Source organism: Miniopterus natalensis, chromosome 16 (genome assembly GCF_054644295.1).
Source record: "Miniopterus natalensis isolate mMinNat1 chromosome 16, mMinNat1.hap1, whole genome shotgun sequence".
Classification (NCBI taxonomy): domain Eukaryota; kingdom Metazoa; phylum Chordata; class Mammalia; order Chiroptera; family Miniopteridae; genus Miniopterus; species Miniopterus natalensis.
In genome coordinates this window covers 4,008,589-4,035,428 of record NC_142096.1, presented here as the reverse complement: position 1 = coordinate 4,035,428, position 26,840 = coordinate 4,008,589, and the positions used below count along the sequence as shown (strand labels likewise).

Genomic DNA, 26,840 nt, shown 5'->3' with positions numbered 1-26,840 from the left:
AATGGAAATAGTAACTAAGGTTTAGAACTCAGTGGGTGGCTTCAACAAAGGCACCCTCTAAAGGGTCTACTCCACACTCATGTGTTCGCAGGCACTCCCCTGGGCTCGGGACGCCAGAGACATACAGGGAAAATGGGGTTGTGTGGCTTGCAAGATGGGAGAGTGGAACAGTACAGCAGAGGTGTGAGTGGGCAGGAGACAGATCACTGAAAAGACAGGAAAAGGAAACTGGCATAATCCTGGTCTTGGGAGTCAGAGGATCATTCAGAGTCCAGATCTGCCATCACCAGCAATGCAAACAATTTTGTTTTTGCAATTAGTGCGCACTTTATATTTTAATATAGTTTTAAAGATCAAATGAGAACATTGATGAAAGTATATAGCCCAGAGTTTATCAGAGGGAAGATCAACTAGTGTACAAGTTTTAAAAAATGCAGTATCCCTTAATGAATGTTCAATATAATTCTGTTCATATAGTTTACATTAATACATTTTGTGAATACAACTTAGTTCATGATCACGATAATGTGGAATGACAGAGTGAAGCAGTGGGGTTAGCAAAAAAGTAAAAGCTTTCAAATCAGCCAGACCTAAAGTCAAATTAGGGGTCTGGCTCTTGAGAGCCAACTGTCTTACCTTAAAGAAGTTATTTTTTATCATCACGGATAAATTTTCACAGGGTTGTAAAGGTGAAATGTTAGGAATAAAATACCCTCAACAGCCCAGCCAGCATGGCTCAGCAGTTGAGAATCAACCTAGAATCCAGGAGATCTTGGTTGATTCCTGGTCAGGGCACATGCCTGGGTTGTGGGCTCAATCCCCAGCAGGGGGTGTGCAGGAAGCAGCCGATCAATGACTCTATCATCTTTCATGTTTCTCTCTCTCTGAAATCAATTAAAAAATATTTTTAAAAAACACCAAAAAAACCATCAACACAGTGACTGACACCCCTCAAGTATTAACTTCACTCTTTGGAACCCCTAAATAAACTCATTTCACAGCTGTACTGGACCCTGAGCTCTGGCTCTCTCCAACTGCAAAGCCAGTACTACTTGAGTCCTGCCCCCTTCTCCAAGGGTGAGGAAGGGAGGAGACCTTTCTTCTCTGCCCTCTGGCGGTGAAGCATGGCTTGCAGCCTAAGCACCACGGCTATGCTCCCTCCCCAGGCTATGACTTCACAGGGATGGTAGAGCAGACACTGTCTGGGCTGGTGGTGACAATGACAGTGCCTGTGGCAGAATCTCAGCAGTGTTTTGGCACCCTAGCCCTACAGTAATTTCTCATCAATTCTGTAAGCTACTCACACCCATCCAACAAGTTCATTTTTTCCTTAAGTAAACAGTATCTGCTGTTTGTCAACAGGGACCCTAACTAGTACACTTTGTAAAAGTAATAAAAGTAAAATAATATCAGTGCCATGAAGTTATTTTTAATATCTTCTTCTCCATGACTGAATGTACAAAGATAATGGAAGTAATGTATTCTTCTGCTGTAAAGATGGGTGGAATACATCGAAATTCACTCGCTGAATTTTCTTTAGATAGTCCTCCAGAGCAACCTGGAAAATGGAAAAATGGGCACTGGATCACAGAACAATTAAGTCCTCAACAGAAACTAAAGAGAAATTACAAGTATCAAGGCTATTTTAGTTTCCCTGAGATGGCCTTCTACATATTAAGAATTTAAATGAGAATTTTAAAAGGGAGAGAGAAAATAAAGACATCTTCTAAGAAGTTTCTATTAGGCCAGTAAAACAGGATCATAGAGTTAGTACTAGAAATATCAAGTAAATTCTGATCATAATTTATACCGTTCTGGTCAAAATGTAAAAGATCAGAGAAATTATTGCTTGCCAGGTTTCATTACTAGACTGTAGAATACAAAAGGGGTGCTTCAGTCAAGGGGAATGACCACCACCACAAAATGCACTGTGTCACAAGGAGGAGCTCAAGCTGTTTGTTTCAAAATTATATCGTCAAAAAGTTTAATGGGTCTCCATGCTCTGCTAGAAAATGATTTGCACTCAAGGAGAACACTCACAGGTCCCTACAAATGTAACCCATGGTTCCCCATCACACGAAACTTGACAAAGCTTTCACTGCGATGGGGGAGCAAGGTTAGAAAACACTGACAATGGCCGTGTTCTTTATTTTATAGTTCTCACTTACTTTTACTAATTTATAAATTATTTTATTTCAGTAACTTTCTTATTAAGTAGAGAAGCCACTTAGTTTTGCACTGCACAATTTTAAAGACATGGCTCTCAGTCCATGTGCACAGAACCCCAGAGTTCTTCAGCACAACCTGTGTGAAAATGTTATGAGAATAAGTAACACTCTTATAGCTGTAAGCAGCCTGAAAACCCTACAAGATAGTGCCTCACATGATTCCCATTCTACCTCTGAATATACTGAGAACCATGGCGATTAAGGACCTCAAACTCCCACAGCTGGTAACCGGCAAAGCCGATTCAAAACGATGCAGTCAGTGCTACTGCCAACTGCACTCACCTGCCTCTGGAAAACAGGTATGGCTACCACCAAAAGCGGAATGCAACCAACAAAACACACTGCGCGCGGGAGAAACAAACATAACGCCTCCAAACTAAAGAACCGCATTGGGAGCCTCACACAATAGAGACTTACACATCTGCTTCATCAATTAAACGGCCTCTCTGTTAATCTACTTACCGTCTGAAGAAAAGCAGGAAACGCTTTCACGGGAACACTTTTGCGGAAGGACCGAGCCTAAAAAGGAAGACAAAGGGAAATGAGCTTGAAATATAAATATTTCTGGAAATAAACACTCCCTCAGAAAGTGAACACAAAGCAACAACAAACGTAGGGCCTCTCTCAAACGCAAAAAAAAAATAGCTCTCATCTCCTGCAGATTATGGTTAATTTCTTAAGCCTAAAGGACCCAGGAAAAAGTACTATATTAAGATTTCTATTCTTTCTCACAAATTGGCTTTGGCATTTTCCGGCTGCCTTATAACATCGTGTAACTTTGACCCTCTAGTCCCATGGTTAGGGTAAATGGAGGAACACTTGAGTTAACAAGTCCCAGCACCTCCCAGCCTAGATGGTCATCATCTCCTGTTCAGATGAATATAAGACCCTCCAAGCTGATCTTTCAGCCTTTAATTCATTCCACACAGCCAGCCAAATTGTTAAGTCATTGTTTTATTTTTGCTTTCTTTAACTTATGTTCCCAATGGATCAAGTCTCAACTATTCATCTTGGAATTCAGAGGCCTCCACATCTCAACTGACCTCACCTAATTCACCTCCCTACTGCTCTGGACTGTGAAGCCCTGATGTACTCAGGCCGATGCCCATCATCCTGAACTCACCAAACCCACTTCTGTTTCCAATCTTCATTTCTATTGTCAGATCCCGCCTCCACTTCCTGACTCACCTCTTAACCCCCTACCCTCCGCTCTACCAGTCTCCTAAAATTGCTCTCTTCAAACTCATTCACAAGTTACTCACCCTCCCCTTTCTCTTCATCTCCCTGCAGCATGCCCAGTTTCACTTCTGCCCCTACTTGGAATTTGCTCCCCTCCAGGTTTCTAACACTGACTCTGTTTTCCTACTTCTGTCATCACTTTCCTTCGTCATCTTCCTAATAAACGGCCCTTTCTCCTTCTATCTGAGGAATGGAGGTGGGCCTCAAGGTTCCACCCTAGGTCCTTATCCAAATGGACATTCTCCTTGGACAACACCATCCAAACCTACAGCTTGAACCATAGCCTTCCATGTGGATGACTCCCAAATCTCTCTCCAGTTCTGATCTTTCAAAGTCACAATTCTGCACTCTTCAATAGCCCATCTCCCTACGTCTTCTAATCCCCTTATATTCAATGACGTCCAGCCGCTAGTCTCAAGCCTACAGATCAGCTCCTTCTGTACCACTGCTTTTAATTATAGTCTCTGAGTGGCACCATCACCATCTCTACTTGAACTCTGTACAGCCTTCAACTTCTCTTCTTCCTGATCCTGCCACAATCCAATCAGTTATCAAGTCTAGTTGGTTCTACCTCTGAGTGTGTGTGTGTTTATACATACACAAACATCTACCCTCTCTAAATCAGACACTCTGTGTGTGTGTGTGTGTGTGTGTGTGTACATACACAAACATCTACTCTCTTTAAATCAGACACTCTTTATATGTGGCAAAAGGAGATAATTTACTAGTGATTACTATTAGAGTAGGCAGGATGGAGGCCAGATTACAGCATGATGACCAGTGTCAGGGTGGTGAGGGCCTTGAGGAAACAATGAATGCAGACCACTTATTCAGAAAAGGTTAACTGTGAGGGAAAAATAAGAAAATAAAGCAAAGCAGCAGGAACAAAGCAGAAGATAAGAGACAAGTTATCAGAGAAGCCAACTGAAAACCCCAGCTGGGACTGCTGAGGATGCAAGGTCCTAGGAAGGCAGGAGAGGCATCGGCCTTGCAAAGCAGAAAGACACACTGCTCCTGAGACAGAGAAATGGAGAGTGGATGATCAGAGAGAAGCCAGGTAGGGAAGAATATAACCATGCTCGAGGAATAGCCACACCTAGAAATGATAGTTTCCTAAATGATTTTTGGGGGGAAAAGCTACTTACATGCTTTAGGTGCAAGTGTGCCTGGCTGGCAATGTCATATATCACATCTCTTACATTTTTATCTTGGTTCCTCCGAAGAAAATCCTCTTGTGAAACACCATGCTGTGTTGAAAAACACATTATATTAGCAATCAAAAAGCATATTTAAAACTAACTTAGCTCAAGAAAACAGGTGAGAGAACAGTGTGCACAATATAATGCTTATTTGTTTTTTAAAATGTGTACATATATGTGTCTTTGTGTCTATGTGTATATAAAGACACACATACATTCTCTCTCTCTCTCTGAAGAACATGCAACAAGACAATTATTAACAACAATTGCAGGTAGGACAAAAATACACGAGCAAGAAAACAAACATATAAGAAGTTTAAAAGTACAGACAACAACGAATCTCATACAGAAAATAAAAGTTCTCATAAACAATATTCTTTTCTTAAGGATTACTTTCTCCTTTAAAATAACAAACAGGCTGGTCCTGGCCGAGTAGCTCAGTTGGTTGGAGCCCCGTCCTGATACGGTTGCGGGTTTGACCCCTAGTGAGGGCATGTATAAGAATCAACCAAGTGTATAAATAAGCGGAACAAATAATCATTTTTCCTTCCCTTTCCCTTTCCCTTTCCCTTTCCCTTCCTTCCTTTCTCTCTCTGTCTCTCTGTCTCTCTCTCTCCCAAATCAATAAAAAAATAAAATAAAAAAGAGCAGGCTAAGCTGAACATTAGGAATAATTATGTAACTGCTTGGAAGGGAGTACGGTGTCAACCTGAAGCTACACCACATGAGATGCTCCAGACTTCTTTAGTCATAGCTCCACCAGAGACCTAAAATGCCTGACTGGTGAAAATTCTCACTTGATAACCATGGAGCCAAAAAGAAATATGCATTCATTTCAAAGCAGTTACTTGAATAGACTAAGCAGAGAACCAAGAGATAACATCCTTCCCATATTCCTGAGGTCAATTAACAAAGCATATAAACAACGGCCTTACCAGCATACAAATATCCAGGGGGAGGAACACCCTCCTTCTGCTACCATGATATGGCGTTGCTCTCAAGCAAGTGACGATGCCTTGTGCCTTTCCAATGTGACTTGCAGCATGATCTGCATGAAGATCCTTTATACCTATGGTTTTAGATATTAAACAGTAGGGCTGCTCTTTTCTCTATAAATGCATAAGTCAATAGAAGTAGCAAAGAGAAATCACCTAAACATGTAAAACTACCCTAATGCATTGTTTACCCTAATGCATTCATATCTCCAAAACAGGATCTATGAGTAAAACTGAGCACAAAACAAGCTGACCACTAGCAGGTTTCCGAATTTCAACTTTCAAATAAAAGTGTTTCCCTCAGACTAGAGCACACTAAGAACACATTTGGAATTTTAACCAGCTATCCTGAAAAAACATTACAAGCCTTTCATTTCTCCTCCTCAGTACAATTTCCATCCAACCTCATTTTAAGTATATGCTTAGCAAACACTCTGCTCTTTGCTCCCCTCCTTCACTGGGTTGAAAACATGTCACTGAATGAGCAGGTAGAACAGGCCTGGGAAATTCAATAGGGATGTGTTACTCTTTCAGGGCGACATAAAGACATATTACCTCCTTCAGGCGGACAGTACTGTCCTCTTCCGGAGTAATTCCCTCAGTGCAGTAAGACTTCCCCAACTCAGAATAAAGTGGGAGGAGGAAAAGTACTATCTAAACTAGTTCTTTGTGTTTTTTGTGGTTTTTTTAAATTTTCATAAAAACTTAGAAATGCAGATTTATTTCTTCTATTTTTTTAACGTGGGAAGTACTACTGACAGGGAAGGAAGAGTAAAGCTACAAGCCTTCCAATTTGTAGGAGACGCTTAAAAAATAAAATCACCAGCAATTACCAGATTATTAACTAAAACATTCCCATGAAGCAGCTAAAGTACTTATATTAGAGCCTAAGTATTGTAATTAGTCCACACTCCAAAGAAGACATATATTTCCCTTCTTGCTCAAAAAAATAAAAATAAAAAATTTTTAAAAGGTGTTTTATCAAAAATAGAGAAGTATGAAATAGGGGGGAAAAAAAAAACCTTACCCAATATTTCTAGTGTTAAATAAAGAAGAGAACTCTGTGTGTTTTCGGCATAATTTTCCAGTTCCTGGATATTACGATACGCTTTGTCATCCAAATTTTTTTCCTATAGTCAAACAAAAGGTAAATAAAGTTGGCTGAATTATAAAAATTTATAAAGAAAAGACACAATTTTTTGCCCAAAAGAACTGAATAAAAATATTAAGTATATACTGTTTAGTACACAGTAAGATTAAAATTTTGCAGATGAAAAAACTGAGTCATAGACACATTAAGTAATATTCCTAAGGTCACACAGCTAATAAATGGTGGAGATAGAATTCTTTAGAGTTCTTTACATATTCTAGATACTAGTCCCTTATCAAATATATAACTGGCAAATACTTTTTCCCATTCTATGGGTTGTCTTTTAACTTTCTTAAATTTTTAAATTTTGATGAAGTCCAATTATATACTTTCTTATTATTTGTGCTTTTGTCATCATATCTGAGAAATCATTGCTCATCCTAAAGTCACAAAAATTCATGCCTATGCATTCTCCTAAGTGTTTTACAATTTTAAGTCTTACGTTTAGGTTTTTGATCCATTTTGAGTAAGTTTTTGTATATGGTATGAGGTAGGAGTCCAAATTCATTCTTTTGCATGTGGCTAACCAGTTGTCCCAGCAACATTTATTGAAAGGGCTATTCTTTCCCCATTGAATTATCTTCACACCCTTGTCAAAAATCAATTGACTATAAATATATGGGTTTATTGTTGGACTCTCAATTCTGTTCTATTGATCTATATGTTTATGCTATGTCAATACCACACAGTTTGATTCCTGTAACTTTGTAGTTAAGTTTTATGAGGGCTCAAGAAATATGAGCCCTCCAACTTTGTTCTAAGATTGTTTTGGTGATTCTGGGTCCCTTGCATTTCCATTAGAATTTTAGGAGCAGCTTGTCAATTTCTGAAAAAAAGGCAGTTGGAATTTTTATAGGCATTGCATTGAATCTATAGATCAATGAGGGGAGATTGATCCCAGTCCTTTACTTTTAAATAGCCCTCCCTACAAATGCCAAGTGTTATTTTCCATTAAACAGAAAAGTTATCTGTCTGAAGTTCTCCAATTTTCTTTACGTCATAAAACCAGGAGACATCTCAAAAATAGATTTTCTTAGTGCTAAATAACTTTATATGTTAACTAAGCAATTTTTCTTAAGATTGAAGCCATAGTCTCATTTTGCTTATATTATTATTACTACAGCTTATGGTTATTAATAGATTTTATCCACATAGAGTTAAGTAAACTTACATTTTCATGACAATAGTGCATTATAAATATCCGGCCAAGGAGGACACTGAGCCAGCAATGTCAGGAAGATGACACGGGTTAGCCCCGGTCACTGAGCAGCCTGCATGCTTGGCTAGAACTGGAACAGAACTCAGTTCTAAGAACTCAGTACAGGATTCCACTCACTAGAACCACCAGGCTTTCCTCATTCTCACTACTATCTGGACAGAGACCCAAGTACTGGGTGTACATAAAGGTATGTGTACGACAACTCAATTTGATGAAAAATTAGTTTAAAGATTAACAACGAAGGAAAACTTAAGACTTGAGCAATTTCAACTTACTCTTTCATCAATGATTTTCATAAGCCACCTTTTAGTCAGATGATGTCTTTTGACAGCCTAAAAAAAAGCAAGAGTATTATACATTTTTATAAAGTACAAAAAATTACTTCTGCAGACCTAAATAAAAATAAACAAACCAAATATAAACTAGGTAAGGAAACGTTTGTAATAACTCATCACCAGATGGACAGCTGTTAAAGAAACACCAGGGAAAAGGAAATGTACCTAGAAAACATTTCCAAGTAAAGATAGTATATCTCACATTTTTCCACTACTCTGTCTTTTTTCTTATATTATTAGTAATTTAATGACTCGACATTCAAAACAAGAATGAAATACCAAGCTTCTGTTATATGATGCACCCTGACTTCTATGCTTAATTACACACAAACTTCTTTCCATAGGATAAAGATTCTAATTAATGAAAATAATCACTATCCAAAAAGAAAAGAGTAACTAAAACTCCAAAGAAAATAATCTGCAAGGCACAGTATTATTTTAGCAAGTAAAGACACTCTAGTAGGAAAGAGCACACCTGGTGTCCAGATCTTAGTGTCTAAAAGCATTTCTCCCAAAGAAACAGGGCTCTAGAGAAATGAGTGATCTCTAGAGTTGGAGCAAGGGAGATTTAATATGGCCCTATAATATTTTATTGTGCCAGAAAATAAAAAGCACTCAAAAAATTATGGGAGACATGTCATAAGGACACAGGAGTCAGTTTGAAAGGGCTCCCATTGTCCAAATCTTGGACTATATGAACACCAAAATAATTAAGTATAGTAATCAACTATACACTACTGGGGAAAAATAGGAATTCATGAGTGCATAACAATAATTAATGGACAAATAAATAAATCTAGGAGAGTGGGAGGTCGTGTCTGCTGCCAAGTGGTAAATGTGGAGAGTATCAGAACTGGAAAGTGAGCATTTTGCAATCGTAACAGTAAACACAGAATCAGACAAGAACCATTAGTGAATGCTAAGTTTCAGGGGACATTAATGAGGAGTAGGGTATTTGCACTGTCTTACAGTTGCCAGGGGAGTTATGATTATACAGTGGGAAAACCAGGCAGCACACTAACTGGACGGTGAAAGTTAACAATGCCAACGGAGAGCAGATGCACAGAACGTGCCTCCAGGATGGTACCTAAGAAGACACTGTCTATGCAGTATTATGGCCAGGAATGCACAACCTGAAGTGATCATGAGAAAACATCAGATGAACCCAAAATAAGAAATGTTCTATTAAAAAAACCCCAAAACTGGAAGGGCTATACTCCTCAGAAGTGTCAATGCCACAGAAGACAAAGAAAGGCCATGGAAATGCTACAGATTAAAGTAGGCTAGGAGATATGACAAATACTACCTGGCCCTCGACTGGATCCTATACTGGAGGGGGTAAAAAACACTACAGTGGACATTACTGGGTCAACTGACAAAACTGGAATATAAATAGAAAATTAGATAAAAAGTGTTATATCAAAGTTAAATTTGCTAAAGTCAATAACTGTTCTGGTTATATAACAGAATGTCCCTATTCTTAGGAAATACTCACTACAGGATTTAGGGATAAAGGGCTATGATGTATATAACTTACACTCAAAAATGATTCAGAAAAAAATTAAGAGTATGAAAATACAGAGAGAGAGAGAGAGAGAGAGAAAGAGAGAGAACAAGCCTAGGCACCCACAGGAGTAAGCAGTACAAATGATTAACAAATGGAATAATATGTTAACAATAGGTTAGTCTGGGTAAAGGGTATAGAGGTGTTTTGTTTTTTTAAATTTATCTTTATTGTTGAAAGTATAATGTCTCCCTTTTCCCCCCCATTGATCCCCTCCACCCCTCTGGCGGCCCCCAGGCCTTCACCACACTCTTGTCTGTGTCCATGAGTTATGCATATATGCATAGAAATTCTTTGGTTAATCTCTCCCCACCCCCACCCTAGAGGTGTTTTTATTATACTGTTTTTAATTTTGAAATCTTTCTGAAAGTTTTATAAGTTTTAAAAACATTGTTTTCTTGCCAGATCAACACTAAGTATGATGTATTTTCACAATAGTAATAGTAGTAAAACATAAAGTCTTAGGAATATCCTCTACTTCAACTAAAACTCTAAGATGCCATTGACGATAAATGTAAAGGCCAGCTAGCATGCTCATCAGCACACATTTATGTGAGGAGGGGTGACAGGGTGGAGACCAGAGCCCACCCTGCCTGGCAGAAACCTCAAGGAAGGTAAAAGGGCTACACAAAGTTGGCTCCCAAGTTCCCTCAGCACCACTCCTGTTACACAGCAGAACTCCCTACAAGCCTCTCCCCAGCCCCAGGAAGCAGCCGGGGATTCCTCAGTCCTTACAGAGTCCTGCTCTTGTCTTACTTTGTACATGTCTGAGTGGGGCAAGGTACGTTTAGTCTTTGTAACCATATCATTAAACACCGTTCCTGGAGCTTATGCTTGTTGAATACTTTTATAAGTACTCAACAAACATTTAACCATGGAGAAGTCATGCTTCTATTAACTCAAGGATGAAGTTGTAACGGCTGCAATTCCAGGACCACAAAATACAGTTGTCTCATTCTGACGGAAATCAGAGATCAAGGTAAAAAATGAGGATTTGTAAGAAGCTGAAAACCAGCTGAATAAATGCATTAAAACTCTGAAAACAGAAATCAAAAAATAAAAATCTTGGCTAGAAACATAAATTTAAACTGTAAAATTAATAAACAGAGAAATGGGGAAACCTATATGAAATGTCTGAGGAATTATAGATACTCCACTATTTTGTACACTAAAGCACCCATGAAAGAATGCAGCAGGAACATGCTCTCTGGACACCACAGTCACTGTTTCCCTACTGATCTTCTAAAGAACCTGACACTCTTCACAGAACCCATGGAAAGTTTTACTGGGCAGTGGTAAAATAAGCACATGCACCTGAGAATGAGGAGGGGTAAAAAACATACAACAAAGGCAAATACTCTGAACTCTACCTGCTTCTTTCAAATATTCGTATTAACCTTCAGCACCGGTCATGTCAAAAAGCTGGCCAACACTAATCATCAGAATTTAAGCAGCTATTATAAAATTGAACAAACTGGCACACATATAAACATTCTGTAACTCAAATATTTCTTCTGTTTTTTTTTAAGAAAGTCCAAAGCAAGATGAATTTGTGTTAAAAGACTCTTGGATCTTGATGCTATTTCCTGACAAAGGCCAGAACTTCCAGTGCAAGTCTTAGCATAAACCTCTACTGCAGTCAGGCTGGTGTGTAAGATAATAAACAGAGAGAGTTTCTGGGTTTTAGAGAGATTTTTCTCTAAACTGAGTCACCTAGGTTGAAGTTATTGAAGTGGGATGAACAGAGGTAAATAACTAATCTAATACTCACAGCTTCCCATCCACTTTTTCTTCTCAGTCCCCGGTGGAGGGGCCTGGCTTTCCATCCTTACTGGGGCTCTGTGAAGTCAATCTGGGGCCAGAAACGGGGTCTGCCTCTGCTGGTGCACAGCCCTGAGAAGAGGTGTACCACTGTCAGGTCTGAGTGGCTTCTGTTACAGAAACTGTCTTTTGGAGCTCATCATATTACGGCGGGGACACAGATCAGTGACAAAAGGCAACTAATTCCCTTCCTCTGTTCATAACTTAGCAGCATATTCAGCATATTTCTAAACTGTGCATAGCTGTTTATGAATGAGGGTTCCATGTAGCTGCTTTAATGTAAAACTAACTACTACATACATGTAGCTGTACAAATAATACTCTTGCTCGTAGGTTTCTATTCTCTAATGCCTAAAATTCACCAACGAATAGGCAAGTCTATGAAACTAGAAAGGCGGTTTTAGATTTGTGTTTGGACAATACTGAGTGCGCATCTCCTGTCACAGGTAGAACAGGAAAATTACCTGCTGCTTTAAATTCTGCAACCAATCATGTGGGAAATAATTTATAATAAAAAGAGTGTAGGTCCCTCCTCTTTCCTTTAATAAATACATTGAAGATCTGTGCCAATTATTAGTGGATGACTTTAAATTCCTTGGTCCAAACGAACATATATCTGAACATTACATGAGCCCAAGAATATTATCCAAATTGTATGCATCAAAAAGTGTGCTCAAATAAAATTCTTACAAATTAAAGTAGCCATTTTTTTTACCTTCCATAGTTCGATGGCCACAGGCTGATGTGGTGGATTGTCACTGTATATGTCATCTACGGTCTTTTTCCAAAACTGCATTCGCATGAGTCCAATTGTTTTCTCAGAAACTGAATCCTTAATCTACAAATAGGATTTAAAAGCTTTAATAAACACACTGTTTACAGTCTCAAAAATCAATTATTTGTGACTGCATAATCACATAATTCAGCCAAAAACTAAGTTTAATTCTAAACATTTGTTTAAATTTTTCGTTGAAGTTAAACTGTTGTCATTATGAGTTTCCTAAGTCAAAGCTGCAAATTACTTGGTGCTTATTCAAAAATATTTTCGAATATAGGAGAGACTCTAGAAAACAAATTAAGAAAAGACAAGAAGGATGGGAATGTTTGGTTTAAAGTAATTTAAGTGCCGATCAACCAGTCTTTACATGTGAACCTTATTTTAATCCTGATTTGAAAAGGGACAACTGGAAAATCCGAACACCGGATGTATAATGACATTAAGAAATTACTACTAAATTTTTAAGGTATGATAATGGCTTTATGGTTATTTTAAGTGAGTTATCTTTTAGAAATACATACTGAAATGTTTACAGATGGCAAAGTGTACTTAAAAATGAGATGTACATAAAAATAACCTGGAATCGGAAGGATATGCAAAAAAGTATGGGTGAGGGGTGAGGCTGACTACAAAGGGGCACATGAGAATTTTTTGGTTGCTGGAATTGTTCTGTCTCATGACTATGGTGGTGAGTACATGACTCTATGCATTTTTCAAAACCTATAGAACTGTACACCACAAAAAGTAAGTAGTACTGTATGTCCATTTTAAATAAACTCATTCATTCACTAAGTATTTAAAAAGATTATTAGACAGTCTCCTTCACTCACTACTAATTAAGAATCGCCTTGTCAGCTTCAGGCAGAAGCACCAATGCATGCTAAATCTAGGGGGTGAATATTTAACAGTACCTTAGCTTCAGGTATTCATGATTTGATATATGTATATATTGTGAAATAATCACCACAATAAGTGTAGTTAACATCCATATCACATATAGTTACAAACTTTCTTTTCTTGTGATGAGAACTTTTAAGATCTACTCTCTTAATAACTTTCAAGTATACAGTACAGTATTACTAACTATAGTCACCATGCTGTACATCCCCAGGACTTATTCATTCATAACAAAGTTTGTACCATTTGAGCACATTTCACCCATGTCCCATCCCGGCCGCTTAGAACCACCAACCTGGTCTCTGTATCTATGAGTTTGGAGGCTTTGTTCTGTTTTGTCTTAGGTTCCATATATAAGTGAGATCGTACAGTATTTGACTTTCTCTAACTTATTTGACTTAGCATAATGCCCTCAAGGGTGATCCATGTTGTTGTAAATGGCAGGATTTCCTTTTTTTATGGCTGAATAATATTCCAGAGTATGTGTATGTGTGTGTGTGTGCATGTGTATCACATAGAATTTTTTTTCTTTATCCATTTTTCCACCAATGGATACTTAGATTGTTTCCATGTCTTGACTACTGAAAAATGCCATAAAGGACATTATTGGGTGATTTGACAATACTGGAAAAGTCCCCATAACTTCTGGCTGTAAAACCCAGCAGGGATTGTAGCTGAGTGAGATGAAGGGTGGCTGGAGTTCTAAGCACTCCTTTTAACCCACATACTATCGCTGAGCTCCAGCTCTGGGACAAAGTTGGAAAAGCACCAGGGGCATATGGGAAGGAACTGAACTGTCTGGCTTTAGGATGAGGGCTAGAAGGGCAGCTTTCTCCCACACTGAAGTGCTGGCAGAAGTGATTGTTTCTTTGCTGAGCCCAACGACTGCAGGCACAATATCTGAGTCTCCATCAATCTAACACTATTTGCCCTGTCCTGGTGATTCCCTGAGACCTGGCGAACTTTTCAGCCCACTCAGGCAGCTTCCAGTGGCTTTTCCATTCAAATGGCCGTTTTGGCTTGTGCTGCAGACCGTCTTAAAATCTCTCAAGGGTTCACAAACCCCAAACAAGCAGCATCTGGCCTCAGCACACCCCATACCTCTTGTTGAGCAGCCCCTAGCCCAGCAATAGTGGCAGCCGGCCTCAGTTTGCAGCTTAGCCTCCCCCAGGCACCTCAATGCCCAACACAAGTGGCAACTATCTGCAGATCACAAGCGGCCCCAGCCAGGGCACAGGCAGTGGCTGACCTTAGCCTGAACCTCCCAAGAGGCCCCAGAATGAGCACATTGCAGTGGCCAACTTTAGGCCACATCAGAGCACCACCCAACAACCTCCACAAATGACACATTCAAAGAGCAGACTTGGCAGGCACCAGAGCCCTGCTAAAGCAAACTGTACTCCTTAGGGTCAGCCCCTGCACAACAGTTCCTCCCCAGGAGTCAAGATCTGTCTTCACAACCAGTCAGCCTGAGGGTCAACTCCTCCCACTGCTTAGGGAATACAGTCAATAATATTGCAGTAACTCTGTATGGTGTCAGATGGGTACTAGATTTATCGAGGTGATCATTTTGTAAGTTATATAAATGTCTCATCACTATGTTGTACACCTGAAATTAATATAATATTGTATGCCAACTATAATTTAAAAAATTAAAAATTATTTTTTAAAAACTGCTATATGCAAATGTTGGAGAAGTTTAACAGTAATACTCAGATTAACCTATCCAATTAACAGACAAATGTGTGATGTTAACTGCATAGTTTTATAATATCCTTAGAAAAAGAAAAAAATTCCAAATGGTATTTCCAGAAACAGTAAGTTCATTAGCTAGTTTTATTTTTGAAATTGAATTAAGCTTGAATAGAAAAAAAAAATCACCAACAGAGTCCCTAAACACATCTGACATGTAAATTACAATTGTATTTCTTTATTGTTCAGCATTAAACACAGTATATCACTGTTTCTGCAAATAATTTTTAAGGAATTTTAATACCAGCCTGAGCCAGTTCCACATTGAACGCTCTCAGTGCAAAAGCAGAGCTTCTGGATTCTGTAGGAAGCAGCAGGGAGCATAAATAGCCTTCATAATCTCGTTTCCTATAACAAATAGGCAAAAAAAAGAGTTACTTTTAAAAAAATTAATTATTTAAGTTTCTTTATTGTTGAAAACATTACAGATGTCCCCTTTTTATCCCCTCATCCATCCCACCCCTAGGCTTTCCCCATAGCAATGTCTGTGTCCATGGGTTATGCTTACAAACATACAAGTTCTTTGATTAATCTCTGCCTCCCCACCTTCCCTCTGAGATCCCCCAGTCTGTTCCATGCTTCAATGTCTCTGGATCCATTTTGTTTATCAGTTTATTTTATTATATTCCACATATAAGTGAGATCACGGGGTATTTCTCTTTCTCTGACTGGCTTATTTCACTTAGCACAATACTTTCTAGTTTCGCGACCCGTGGAAAAGCCCCGCTGCCTCACCCCACGCGCCCTCCCGCGGAGCCCCCGGGACACAGGCCGGGGCCACAGGCCACAGGCCAGGAGCGCGTCCGCTCGCCGCCCCCCGCGCCCCTCGGCCGCCCCCCGACCTTCCGCCGGGGCGCGCTCACCGCAGCAGCTCCAGACAGTAGCGGTCAGTGCCCGAGGCGCCCGGGCCGCTGGCTGCGGCCACGCTCCGCCCGGAACCCGCGGGCCCCGGAGGCCGCCGCGCGCGCGCCCACAGGCCCGGGGCGCCGAGCCGCAGCGGGCCCCAGGCGGAGCCCAGCGTGCAGGCCGCCATGACAGCGACGTCGCGTGACCTTCGACCCCGCGCCGTCCGCCCGCCGCCAGGCCGGGCCACGCCCCTGGCCAGGCTAGGCCACGCCCACTCCCCCGCCGGGCCCCCTGCGCGCTTCTCCGCGGCGGGAAGGCGGCCCTGGGACGTGGCTCGGGGAACCGCCAGGGGTCGCTGTGGGTCTCTGCATGTTCGGTTGCGGGAGAGCTCCGCGTAAATGCAGCCGGTCCCGCCACCCTCCCTCCTCCCTTTCAGGTATTTATACTTTATTCAGATGGGCGAAGAGAGGATATTTTTACAGTTTAATAGCTTTATTTATAACTTTTATTTTTATTTATTTAATTTTATTTATTTATTTTTTAATACCCACGCGAGGTATCTTTCCCATTGCTTTTCAGAGAGAGTGGAAGGGGGAGAGAGAGAGAGAGAAACATCGATGAGGCGCATGTGGTTGCCTCCCACACTTAAGGGGACCTTGGGCAGAATCCAACCCAGAGCCTTCAGTCTGCAGGCCCATGCTCTAACCACTGAGCTACAGGCTAGGGCATACCTTAAATACTTATTTACACAGCATGTGAGCCTCCTTTGGTACTCTTATCCTCAGGCCCCTCAAATATTAGAGTTGGGTCTCGTTGCTGGACCTGACCCAGTGCTGGCCAACAGCTGCCTTACCGCCTCCTGGATCCCATTGACACCTCTTGCCTCCAGATTTGCCTAAACTGTTCATGCTGCAGCCAGACTGGTTCTTTCTAAAATGTACATCTGATCATGACCTTTCCCTGTTTGATGATCTTTACTGTGCAATGGATGAAGCCCCTCCATGATATGACCTCGATTTACCTTTCAGCCTCAACTCTGGCCATTTGCAGTTGTGACTCCAGCTTAATGTTTCTCCTGAAACCCAAAGGAGAGTACTCTGTTGTCTGGGCCTGAGAACTCCAGCCAATTCATCCTGCTTTGGTTTTGCTCCCTGAGACTGCCTCTCTCCAGCCTCTGCAGGCCCTCAATCCTTCCTGCACGGTGTTCTCTTTTCCCTCTGGGCTTCTGTTCTTTAGCTCTGGCAGACACACACTAGTGTTTTCATACCCGTTTAAACCTGTTCCTTTTAAAAAAAAAATCACTCATCTTCATCTCCAATTCTGATCTCCTGCCCAGCTGGACTTTTCCATCTGGACATCTTGCCATTACTTCAAAGTCCACATGTCTAGAAACCAAATCAAACTAAAACTCTTCTTCTTAATATCTTTATTTATCTGGGCAGAGTCCCCCTTCTCACAGCCAGGGGAAACACTTTGGAGTCATCACTGCCTCTTCCTCACCTGCCTGTTCAAGATGACCTACTACTAGTTCCATATGTCAGGCAGCAGCAAGAGTGAAAAAAGGGTAAGGGGCAAGATGCCCTTCTCTTTAAGACAGGAAGGAGTCCTTAACCATTTTTGAGCCATGGCATATAGCAATACATTAAATAATAAGATCTAGCAGTAAGTCTAACTTCATATTTCATAGTGATGATGGCCATAAACAATATATTAGATACCTGTAAAACTATTAGGTGATATGAAAATGCCTGTGATTTCATTTAGTGACGAGATCACAGTTACTGCTAATACTTTATGCTTTGTTGACTATATTCATAGTTGAAGTGAATGCTGAATTTTAGTTAGCAGTTAGCCAGAATTGAACCTGGGACCCTTCAGTCTGTAGGCCAATGCTCTAACCACTGACCCAAGCTGGCTAGGGCACACCCCCTTAATTCTATCCACAGCTTCCTTGGCTTAAGAGCCTGCTGCTTTAAGGGTATAATCCAGAATTTATATATAATGCGTTGGCTCATATCCCATTGGTAAAAACTTACTCTTCTATAAGGGAAGTTGGGAAATAGTCTTTATTCCAGGCAGCCATGTGCCCACTTAGATCAGGGGTCCTATTATTATCAAAAATAAGGAGGATGCATTTTGGGAAATCACTGACAAAAAACAAGAACCAGATGGCCCAGCCGGCGTGGCTCAGTGGTTGAGCATCGCCCTATGAACCAGGAGGTCACGGTTCGATTCCCACTCAGGGCACATGCCCAGGTTTTGGGCTCGATCCTCAGTAGGGGGCATGCAGGAGGCAGCTGATCAATGACTCTCTCTTCATTGATGTTTCTGTCTCTCTCTCTCCATCTCCCTTCTTCTCTCTGAAATAAATAAAAACATATTTTTAAAAAAAACAAAAACCAGATGCTAGGAATATGAAGCCTTTATGGTGGAATGAGGATATTTTGGTGTATGATACTTTCCCGAGGATTGACATGTAATCCCCCTTTGGCAGCATCCTTAAATACAGGCTTACACATCCCTCGACTTCCTTTGGCTGCCCTTGGTCTTTATTCTTTGACCTGACATGTCTTAATGTGCCTGCCTACTTTGTAGGAATGTTCTTTTCATGTTTACAAAGTGTTCCTGGGTTTGCCTCACGCTCTCTCTGTTGACTTCTTCCTGGGTACTGACGTGGGCCAGGGTTTTCCATTCCCCAGTCCCTGGGAGCTTAGAAGGGGTGTTCCAGGCACTGGTAGATCACAAACAAGGGCAGGCAGGTAGCTCCTCAGTGCTTTCTGTGGTTATCAGATTGTTGCAATGAGGGCCCTCAGGCAGTTTCTGAGGGCTGGTGCTGCATAACTCGCCACTACCTTTGATTTCAACATAGGGGTCATCAGAGGAGAACCTGGTTTAGGAGTCTGTGGCCTAGAGAAGCTAGTTTGGAACTAATCAGTAAAAATAGTCAGCAGGTTTGTTGTTGTTGGTAGTGTGCAGAACAGTGCTCAGTGAAGCTTCTAGTCCTCAAACGCCATAAACAGCTTCGGAGGACACTGTCATTCCAGAATGTCACAGCAAGGGCACAGTCCCTGCCAGAGGGGAAGAAATAAAAGTCATCACCTCGCCACCCTCCACCCCCCCCCCAAGTCTGAAGCCTGAGTATTGACAGTCCTCCCTCTCTGATTTCCTGCCAACAGGACACACACTGAGTTGTTTTTCTGAGAGTTACGGTGGCTTGCGTGGAGCTATGCTATACACATGCTCCCTTCTGCTCTTGGCAGCCAGTAGCACATGCCAATGAGGGAAAAGGTTCACTTGAGTTAGGAATGTACTCTGTGGTCTTGGAACAGCTTTTCTGGGCAAAGCTAACTGATCCTTCCAGGGAAATGAGCAGTCGAGGTCTTTCAAAAATTACATTCTGAGTCACAATTCTATTGCATAATCCAAAGTCACACCTACAACAAATTAAACATGTTTGTCACTAAGGGTATTTTCACCAGGCAAACAAAATACTGTAGGATTAAGCTGCTCTCACGTCCTGGAATGTCCTGTGTGCTGTATCTTCAAGGAAACCATTTGGACGCACTCCCAAATCCCTGGCCTTTGCCCGGCCACCTACTGCCTCCACAGACTCCCAGGAGAGCTATGCAGGGGGCCAGTCCTGGCAAGTGAACACTGTTGATTACACTGTTTACACAAACCCCACTGCCGAGCTTGTCTGGGTGACTTCAAAAGCAAAAAGGGACATAAAAAGACAACTCCAGTCAAAATGGTGGGACGGACCCAATGGTGAAGCTTCGACCCAAGGCTTTCCTAGGATCGGGGGGGATGGGGAGAGACTCCTGAGCTTGTCCCCGTCAACAAAAGTCCTAATGCCCTTTTCCCACTTCATTACTTTTTAGCTCTGTGAACCCCAATTCAGATGCCTCCTCCCTTCTGAATTTTCCTTGACCACTGCCCCACCCAAGAGGAATGAATAGCTCCTTCACTTGTGATCTTAGAGCAATTTGTGTGTTTCTCTTTGATCCCTTTGCTAGGTCTTACTGTGATAATCTGTTTGCATGGCCCTCTTTCCAGACTCCAAAGGTAGACTGTGCATGACTCCTCTTTTCAGTGCCTGGCCGAGTGCCCCATGTTGGAAAGTGTTCGGTGTATTGTTCTGAAAGTTATGTTTTTTGGCACCACAAACAGGACACCTGGTTGTGTAGGGTAAGCGCTGCGCAGATGTGCCCTGCCAGGGGAACAAGTGAGGCTGGTGTGGCAGGTTTGGAGCTGTGTCTGAGGAAGGAGAGCCTTTCTCTGCGTGGAGAGGCAGGAGCTCACAAGGTTGCAGGAGCCCAGAAGGGGAACCTCCTAATTGGCAGCAAGACTCGACGTAGATTTTCAATCTTCCTGATTGGAAGAGCAAACCAGGCCCAGCAGAATGGGAAGAAACTTAAGCTTGAAAGGAGTAGTTGCCCTTGTAAGAGGCTTCCACCACTCTTCTCGTAGTCAGGCCTTAGAGTTACCTGATTTTAGAGAACTTGTTGTCAATTATGAGTAAGAGGACCTTGAATGCATCATGCTTTTCAAGTGTACTTATCCTCAATTACTGTTTTTTTAACTTTTTTTTTGGAGATTTTAGAAAGAGAGGGAGAGAAACATTGATGCGAGAGAGAAATGTCGATCGGTTGCGCCTCCTGCACGCACCCCTACTGGGGATCAAACCCGCAACCTGGGTATATGCCCTGACCGGGAATTGAACCTACAACCTTCTGATGTGGCTGACGCTCCAGCCAACTGAGCCACACTGGCCAGGGCTACTAATTTTTAAAAAATACACACTATTAGACATTTTTAGACCGAAAAGCTATCTGTTGATTTTTTGGAGCATTGAGTGCTGCCTGTGTGCTTGTATGGACTAGGCACTGGAAACCGTAATGAACTTGGCCAGGGTCAAACAGCTATGAAGCGGCAGGGCTTCATTGGTTAAGAGGGTGCTGACCGTACAATTCTATGAGAAACAAGAAGAGGCAAAGCGGTCTCTACGTTAGTGCAATTTCAGTTTTATCTGTATCTCTTTGGCTTCCACTGTGGTCTTATATTGCCAATTTTTCAAGGCTGAAGCTATCATTTCTTTAGTGTGTTTTTTTTCTTTATAGGTTCCCACCCACCTACTAAAAACAGACCATGAACCATTCTGGGATGTCACTACTAAGTGTTCCATAGACTTGCACACAATCACGTGTGCACCTCGACATGACTCTGTTTGACTCTCTACCTCTCTGTCTCTCACTGTCTCCTGGGTCCAATAACCATCTTCTCTCCTCATCTCTGGGCATTAAGAATTCACTGAAGGAGGTAAAAGACCTATACTCAGAAAACTGTAAGACATTGAGGAAAGAAACTGGCCCTGGCTGGGTGGCTCAGTTGGTTGGAGTATTGTCCCTTACACCAAAAGGTTGCAGGTTCAATTCCCAGTCAGGGTACATACCTAGGGTGCAGATCAAGTTCAATCCTTGGTCAGGGTGTGTATGAGAGGCAACCGATCAGTGTGTCTCTCACATATCTATGTCTCTCTCTCTCTCTCTCTCTCTTCCTCACCCTCGAAAATCAATAAACATATCCTCAGGTGAGGATTAAAAAGAAAGAGAGAGAAAGAAACTGAAGAATATACAAGTAAATGGAAAGATATACCGTGCTCATGGATAGGAAGAATTAACATTATTAAAATGTCCATACTACCCAAAGCAATCTCCAGATTCAATGCAATCCCTATCAAAATACCAATGGTATTTTCACAGAACTAGAACAAATAATCCTAAAATTTATATGGAACCACAAAAGACCTCAAATAGCCACAGCAATCTTGAAAAAGAAGAACAGAGCTGGAGGTATCACGCTACCTGATATCAAACTAGACTACAAGGCCACAGTAATCAAAAAGGCATAGTAGTGGCACAACAACAGACACATAGATAATGGAACAGAATAGAGAACCCACGTCTACATGGCCAATCAATCTATGACAGGAGAGGCAAGAATTTACTATGGGATAAAGACAATCTCCAATAAATGGTGTTGGGAAACTAGAGAGACGTGCAAAACAAAAAAGAGAGAGAAAGAAAGAAACTGGATCACTTTTTAATACCATATACAAGAATAAACTCAAAATGGATGAAAGACTTCTGGGTGGCTTACACAACAGAAATGTATTGTCTCACAGTTCTAGAGGCTAGAAGTCTGAGGTCAAGGTGCTGGCAGAGTTGGCTTGTTCTCAAGGCTGTGAGGGAGAGTCTGTTCCACGCCTCTCACCAGCTTCTGGTTAGTTTCCTGGTCATCTTTGGTGTTCCTTGGCTTGTAGAAGCATCACCCAGACCTCTGCCTTTATTTTCCTATGGCCTTGTCCCCGTGTGTGTGTGTCTGTCTCTCTGTCCAAATTTCATCTTTTTTTTCCTTTTCATAAAGACACCAGTCATATTGGATTAGGACCCACCCTAATGACCTCATCTTGACTTGGTCATCTTCAAAGATCCTATTTTCTCAAATAAGGTGACAGTCACAGGTACTGAGACTTCCAACATCTTTTGAGGGACACAGTTTAACCCATAACACTTCTCTTATGCTGCCTTATTTTTCTTTGTAGTGTGTATCATCATCTGACATATCAACTTATGTTTCTACCAACTTAATGTCTCTCCCAATTAGGATGTAAGTTCCATGAACATGTGGACACAATGTTCAAATACGTGTTAAATGAGCTGAATGCTAAACAGGAAACTAGGCTCTGCTACTTCAGACTAAAGTCTGAAACTTCTTTTTGCATAATCAGCTACTTGAAGGAACTAAGATTTCTCACGTGTCTTCAGTGTGTATATTCAGAGTCTCAAGACTCACTGGAGACCTATCCAGAATTTCTATAACACTGCCAAACACCATTCCTCCATTCCTTTGCAAATAGAAGGGTGGGTAGAAACTCTCTGAAGAAGAATGGAATTTGGGAGTTGTAGGTTGAGAAGGGGACATGTGAGAAGTGGTAAAAGTTGAGTGAGGTTAAGAGTGGTCAAACTCTGGCAAAATCTACAAGTAGTGATCTCGTTGTCTGACTTTATGATAAAAGTATGCCAGCGGCCTTCAGTGGAGTTATGTTGTTTTCATTACCTGTTAAAAAGTATTTTTATTTATTTACTTATTAACTCCTCGCTCGAGGATATTTTTTCTATTCCTTTTCAGAGAGAGTGGAGGGGAGCGAGAGAGAAACATGGATGTGGGAGAGACACATTGACTGGCTGCCTCCCACACGTGCCCCGGGGCCAGGGATCGAGCCTGCTACTGAGGTACGTGCCCTTGGCTGGAATTGAACCCGGGACCCTTCAGTCCGAGGGCCACTGCTCTCTAATCATTGAGCGAAACTGGCCAGGGCTAAAAAGATTCCAAAAGGAACTATTTCTCATTTCAATTTCAAGTTTGGGAGTAAAAGCCAAATAATTGCCAGTTAGCTCTCTGCCACATAGTCCAGTTTAACTTTATGCTGATGACTGGCTCTGTCTGAGTGAACAACCACAAATCCCCTCAGGAACACACTCCTTTTTTTGTCTTTAAAGAAAAATGAAATAAATTTGGGGCAGGGAGGACCAGAAAATATTGCTATAAAACAATAGCAATAATTTTTATGAGCAATAGTCTTAATTTTAGGATAAGAAAGGATCTTGGAGTTAATTTTCATTTGAGACCCTCATTTTGCATTAGAGCCCTTGAAAACTGTAATCTAGATCTCCAGCTATAAAAGCAAACAAATGACAAACACTCTGCAACTGTCTTCGTAAAGACAGTTAATGTTCTGAATCCTGATGACTGCTTGTGCTGTTCAGAATGACTGCAGCACCAGGTGGTAATGCCCACCCCAACGAACTGGCAGGGAAGTTATTAGGTAGAAGATAAAGTTCAGTCTTTAGGATCTCTCCCCCCCCATTGGATATATTTTTGTTTTCATTGTTTTCGACTTACCAACTGTATTTTTTAAAGGACAATTCCGTTCACTTGTTCAGGAAAGCAACACAGGGCCTGTAGGTCCGTGTGCTGGGAATTTACAAGCATATTAATTCAGTGCAGCATTTTTGGAGGGGGGGGGGCATTCTGTGTTTTGTTAAGAAGAAGAAAACGACTTTAAAATGTCTAACTTTTAAAATAAATGTTAATAAATAATTATTACCTGTTTAATAAGCTTTTACATATATATAAGTGGAGGTTGACCTTCACAATTGTTCCTCTGTGTTTAATAGGAAATAAAGTGGCCAATTGCCCTTCTTCTCGAAACACTCCTTTCTCTGCCCTCTTTTTCGATCTCTGCTGAAATTACATCTCCACTTGGCTCTTTCTCCTTTATAAAGAGCAGAAGCTCAACTTCGGACCCAGGCCGCCCAGCCTTCCTTCACTGGTCCACTTTCTGCCCAGGCTGGCCTGGGGCAGGTGAGGTTATAGTGAGATTCCTCAGCCTTCTACGAAGACCCCGTCCCTACACCGTTTTCTGTTGCTGCTTTGAGGATCTCTGCTGCACCATCCACCCTCTCTCTCCCATGACCCACTGACCCGGCAGTTCCCAAAGCAAGATGACCGATGATCTAAGTCCAACTATATCTGGTTTCATCAACACCATGGGACAGCCAACTTGTCTACACAAAAGGGTGGTTTCAGCTACAAATTACCAGCAGATGGCTGAGCATCTTTTGTGCTACTAAAATCAAGACAGGGGTTTCCAAATCAAAGGCAACCATTTAAGTGAATGACATTGACTTCTATATGTGTGAGCATGTATGAGGTGTGTGTTGACTAACATAGTGTCTGTGTGCACAAGCATGGAGTTCAGGACATTTCTACATCTATAAATATATGTGTGTAAATAGTGTATCCCACGACATAAATAGAAAAATTGTTTTCCTATTTAAATCTGAAAATAAATGGTTTAAATGGGAGTTACCCTCTGATGGTCACAATGGAGCTGGAGAGCAGTAAAGACATTAGGAGTGATTTAGGAGCCACAATGGGATTTGGCATTGAACATGGGGGTGAAGTGTCAGGATGGCTCCTAGGTTTCTGGCTTGAACAAATGATTAAGGTATTCACTGAGCTAGGAAAACATGGTAGGCCAGGTTTGGGATTGTTATGGGGTACATTGTGTCCCCTAGAAAAACATATGTTAAAGTCCTAACCCCCACTACCTCCAAATGTGACTGTATTTGGAAATAGAGTCTTTACAGAGGTAACCAAGTTAAAATGAGGTCATTAGGGGGAGCCCTAATCCAAAATGACTGATACCCTTTGAAAAGGGGGAAGTCTAGCCCCAGAGGCAAGAGGAGAGGGAGGACCATGTAAAGACGCGGAGAGAACACAATGTACAAGTCAAGCAAAGCCTGAGGCTACCAGAAGCTAAGAGAGGCATGGAACAGATAGTTCCTCATCACCCCAAGAAGGAACCAACACTGCCCACGCCTTGATTTTGTTCTTCTAAACAAAACTGAGACAATACATTTCTGTTGTCTAAGCCACCCAGTTTGTAGCACTTTGTTACACCAGCCCTAGTAAACAAATTCAGGGATGAAAATGAGACAACAGGCCCTGTACAAACTGAGTTTAAGGGTCTATTTGAGAAGCAGCATAGCAAAGTGCTTAAGAGCATAAACTATGGGGCCATCTACCTGAGTGTGAACCCAGGCTCGGCTCCTTACCAGCTGGGGAGCACACGCAAGTTAACATAAATCTTTTAGCCTCGGACTCCTCATCTGTAACTAAGAATAATATTACCTTTCTTGAGGAGCAAATGAGCTGATTGTAAAGATTTTAAAACAGTGCCTGGCACACAGTAAGCACTATAGAAGAGTTTATTTAAACATAGATAAATACATAAGGTACCCAAGTATTGAACAGAGTTGGATATGAGAGTCTGGAATTCAGAAAAGAGTTCTGTATTTTAAAATTGGGAGTCACAGCCCTCGCCGGTGTGGCTCAGTTGTTGAGTGTCGTCCAGTGTACTGAGAGGTCGCCAGTTCGATTCCCAGTCAGGGCACATGCCCAGGGTTGAGGGCTCGATCCTCAGTGAGGGGCATGCAGGAGGCAACCGATCGATGATGTTACTCTCTCATCGATGTTTCTCTCTCTCCCTCTCCCTTCTTCTCTCTTTAAAAGTCAATAAAAATATTTTTAAAGAATTGGGAGTCACGGGCATGCAACTAATACTGTAGGGAAGAAACCATGGCCTAGAAAGAGGGAGATGAGAAAAGAAGAGGGCTTCTGGCCTGGTGTTGACACCTCCAATATTTAATGGCGAGGCAGAGGAAGCTGAACCATCCAAGGAGAGAGCAAAAACGGCTAGAGAAAACCACAGTGAGATACCATCTCACACCTACTAGGATGGCTGTTAGGCCCTGACTTATGTACCCACCTCCCCAAATTCATATGTTGAACCCCTAACCCCTAGTGTGACTGTATTTGGAGATAGGGCCTTTAAGGGGGTGATCAAAGTTAGATAAAGTAACAGGGGTGGGCTCTAATCCAATAATACTAATGTTCTTATAAGAAAAGGAAGAGATGCCAGAGATCGCTCTCTACTTCCACGCACAGAGAAAAGGCCATGTGAGGACACGGCAAGAAGGTGCTGTCTGCAAGCCAGGAAGAGACCTGATCACAAACCAGCCCTGCTGGCATCTCCGTCTCGGACTTCCAGCCTCTAGAACTGGGAGAGAATGAATTTCCGTTGTTTAAGCCGCCCGGCCTGTGTCATTCTGTCATGGCTGCCCCAGCAAACGAACACAATGGCTATAATTTAAAGAACAGACAATACTAAGTGTTGGCGAAGGTGTGGG

The 26,840-nt window shown here is 41.6% G+C and overlaps 1 protein-coding gene across 5 annotated transcripts in view; it reads right to left on the bottom strand.

The window, feature by feature from the left end:
* Positions 1-1,409: 1,409 nt before the first annotated feature.
* The window catches only part of NDUFAF6 (NADH:ubiquinone oxidoreductase complex assembly factor 6), a 74,803-nt gene continuing 49,372 nt past the window's right edge, over positions 1,410-26,840 (bottom strand). The window contains exons 1-9 of one of the 5 annotated variants that reach the window (XM_087825284.1): positions 16,041-16,210; positions 15,426-15,525; positions 12,466-12,588; positions 8,306-8,362; positions 6,689-6,791; positions 5,602-5,735; positions 4,613-4,714; positions 2,691-2,747; positions 1,410-1,558 (exon numbers count right to left, since the gene is read on the bottom strand). In XM_087825284.1, coding sequence (XP_087681410.1) covers positions 1,430-1,558; positions 2,691-2,747; positions 4,613-4,714; positions 5,602-5,735; positions 6,689-6,791; positions 8,306-8,362; positions 12,466-12,588; positions 15,426-15,525; positions 16,041-16,210 — 975 coding nt within the window. In that variant the 3' untranslated portion in view covers positions 1,410-1,429. The other 4 variants (XM_087825288.1, XM_087825286.1, XM_016209109.1 and 1 more) reach the window with 4 other exon arrangements.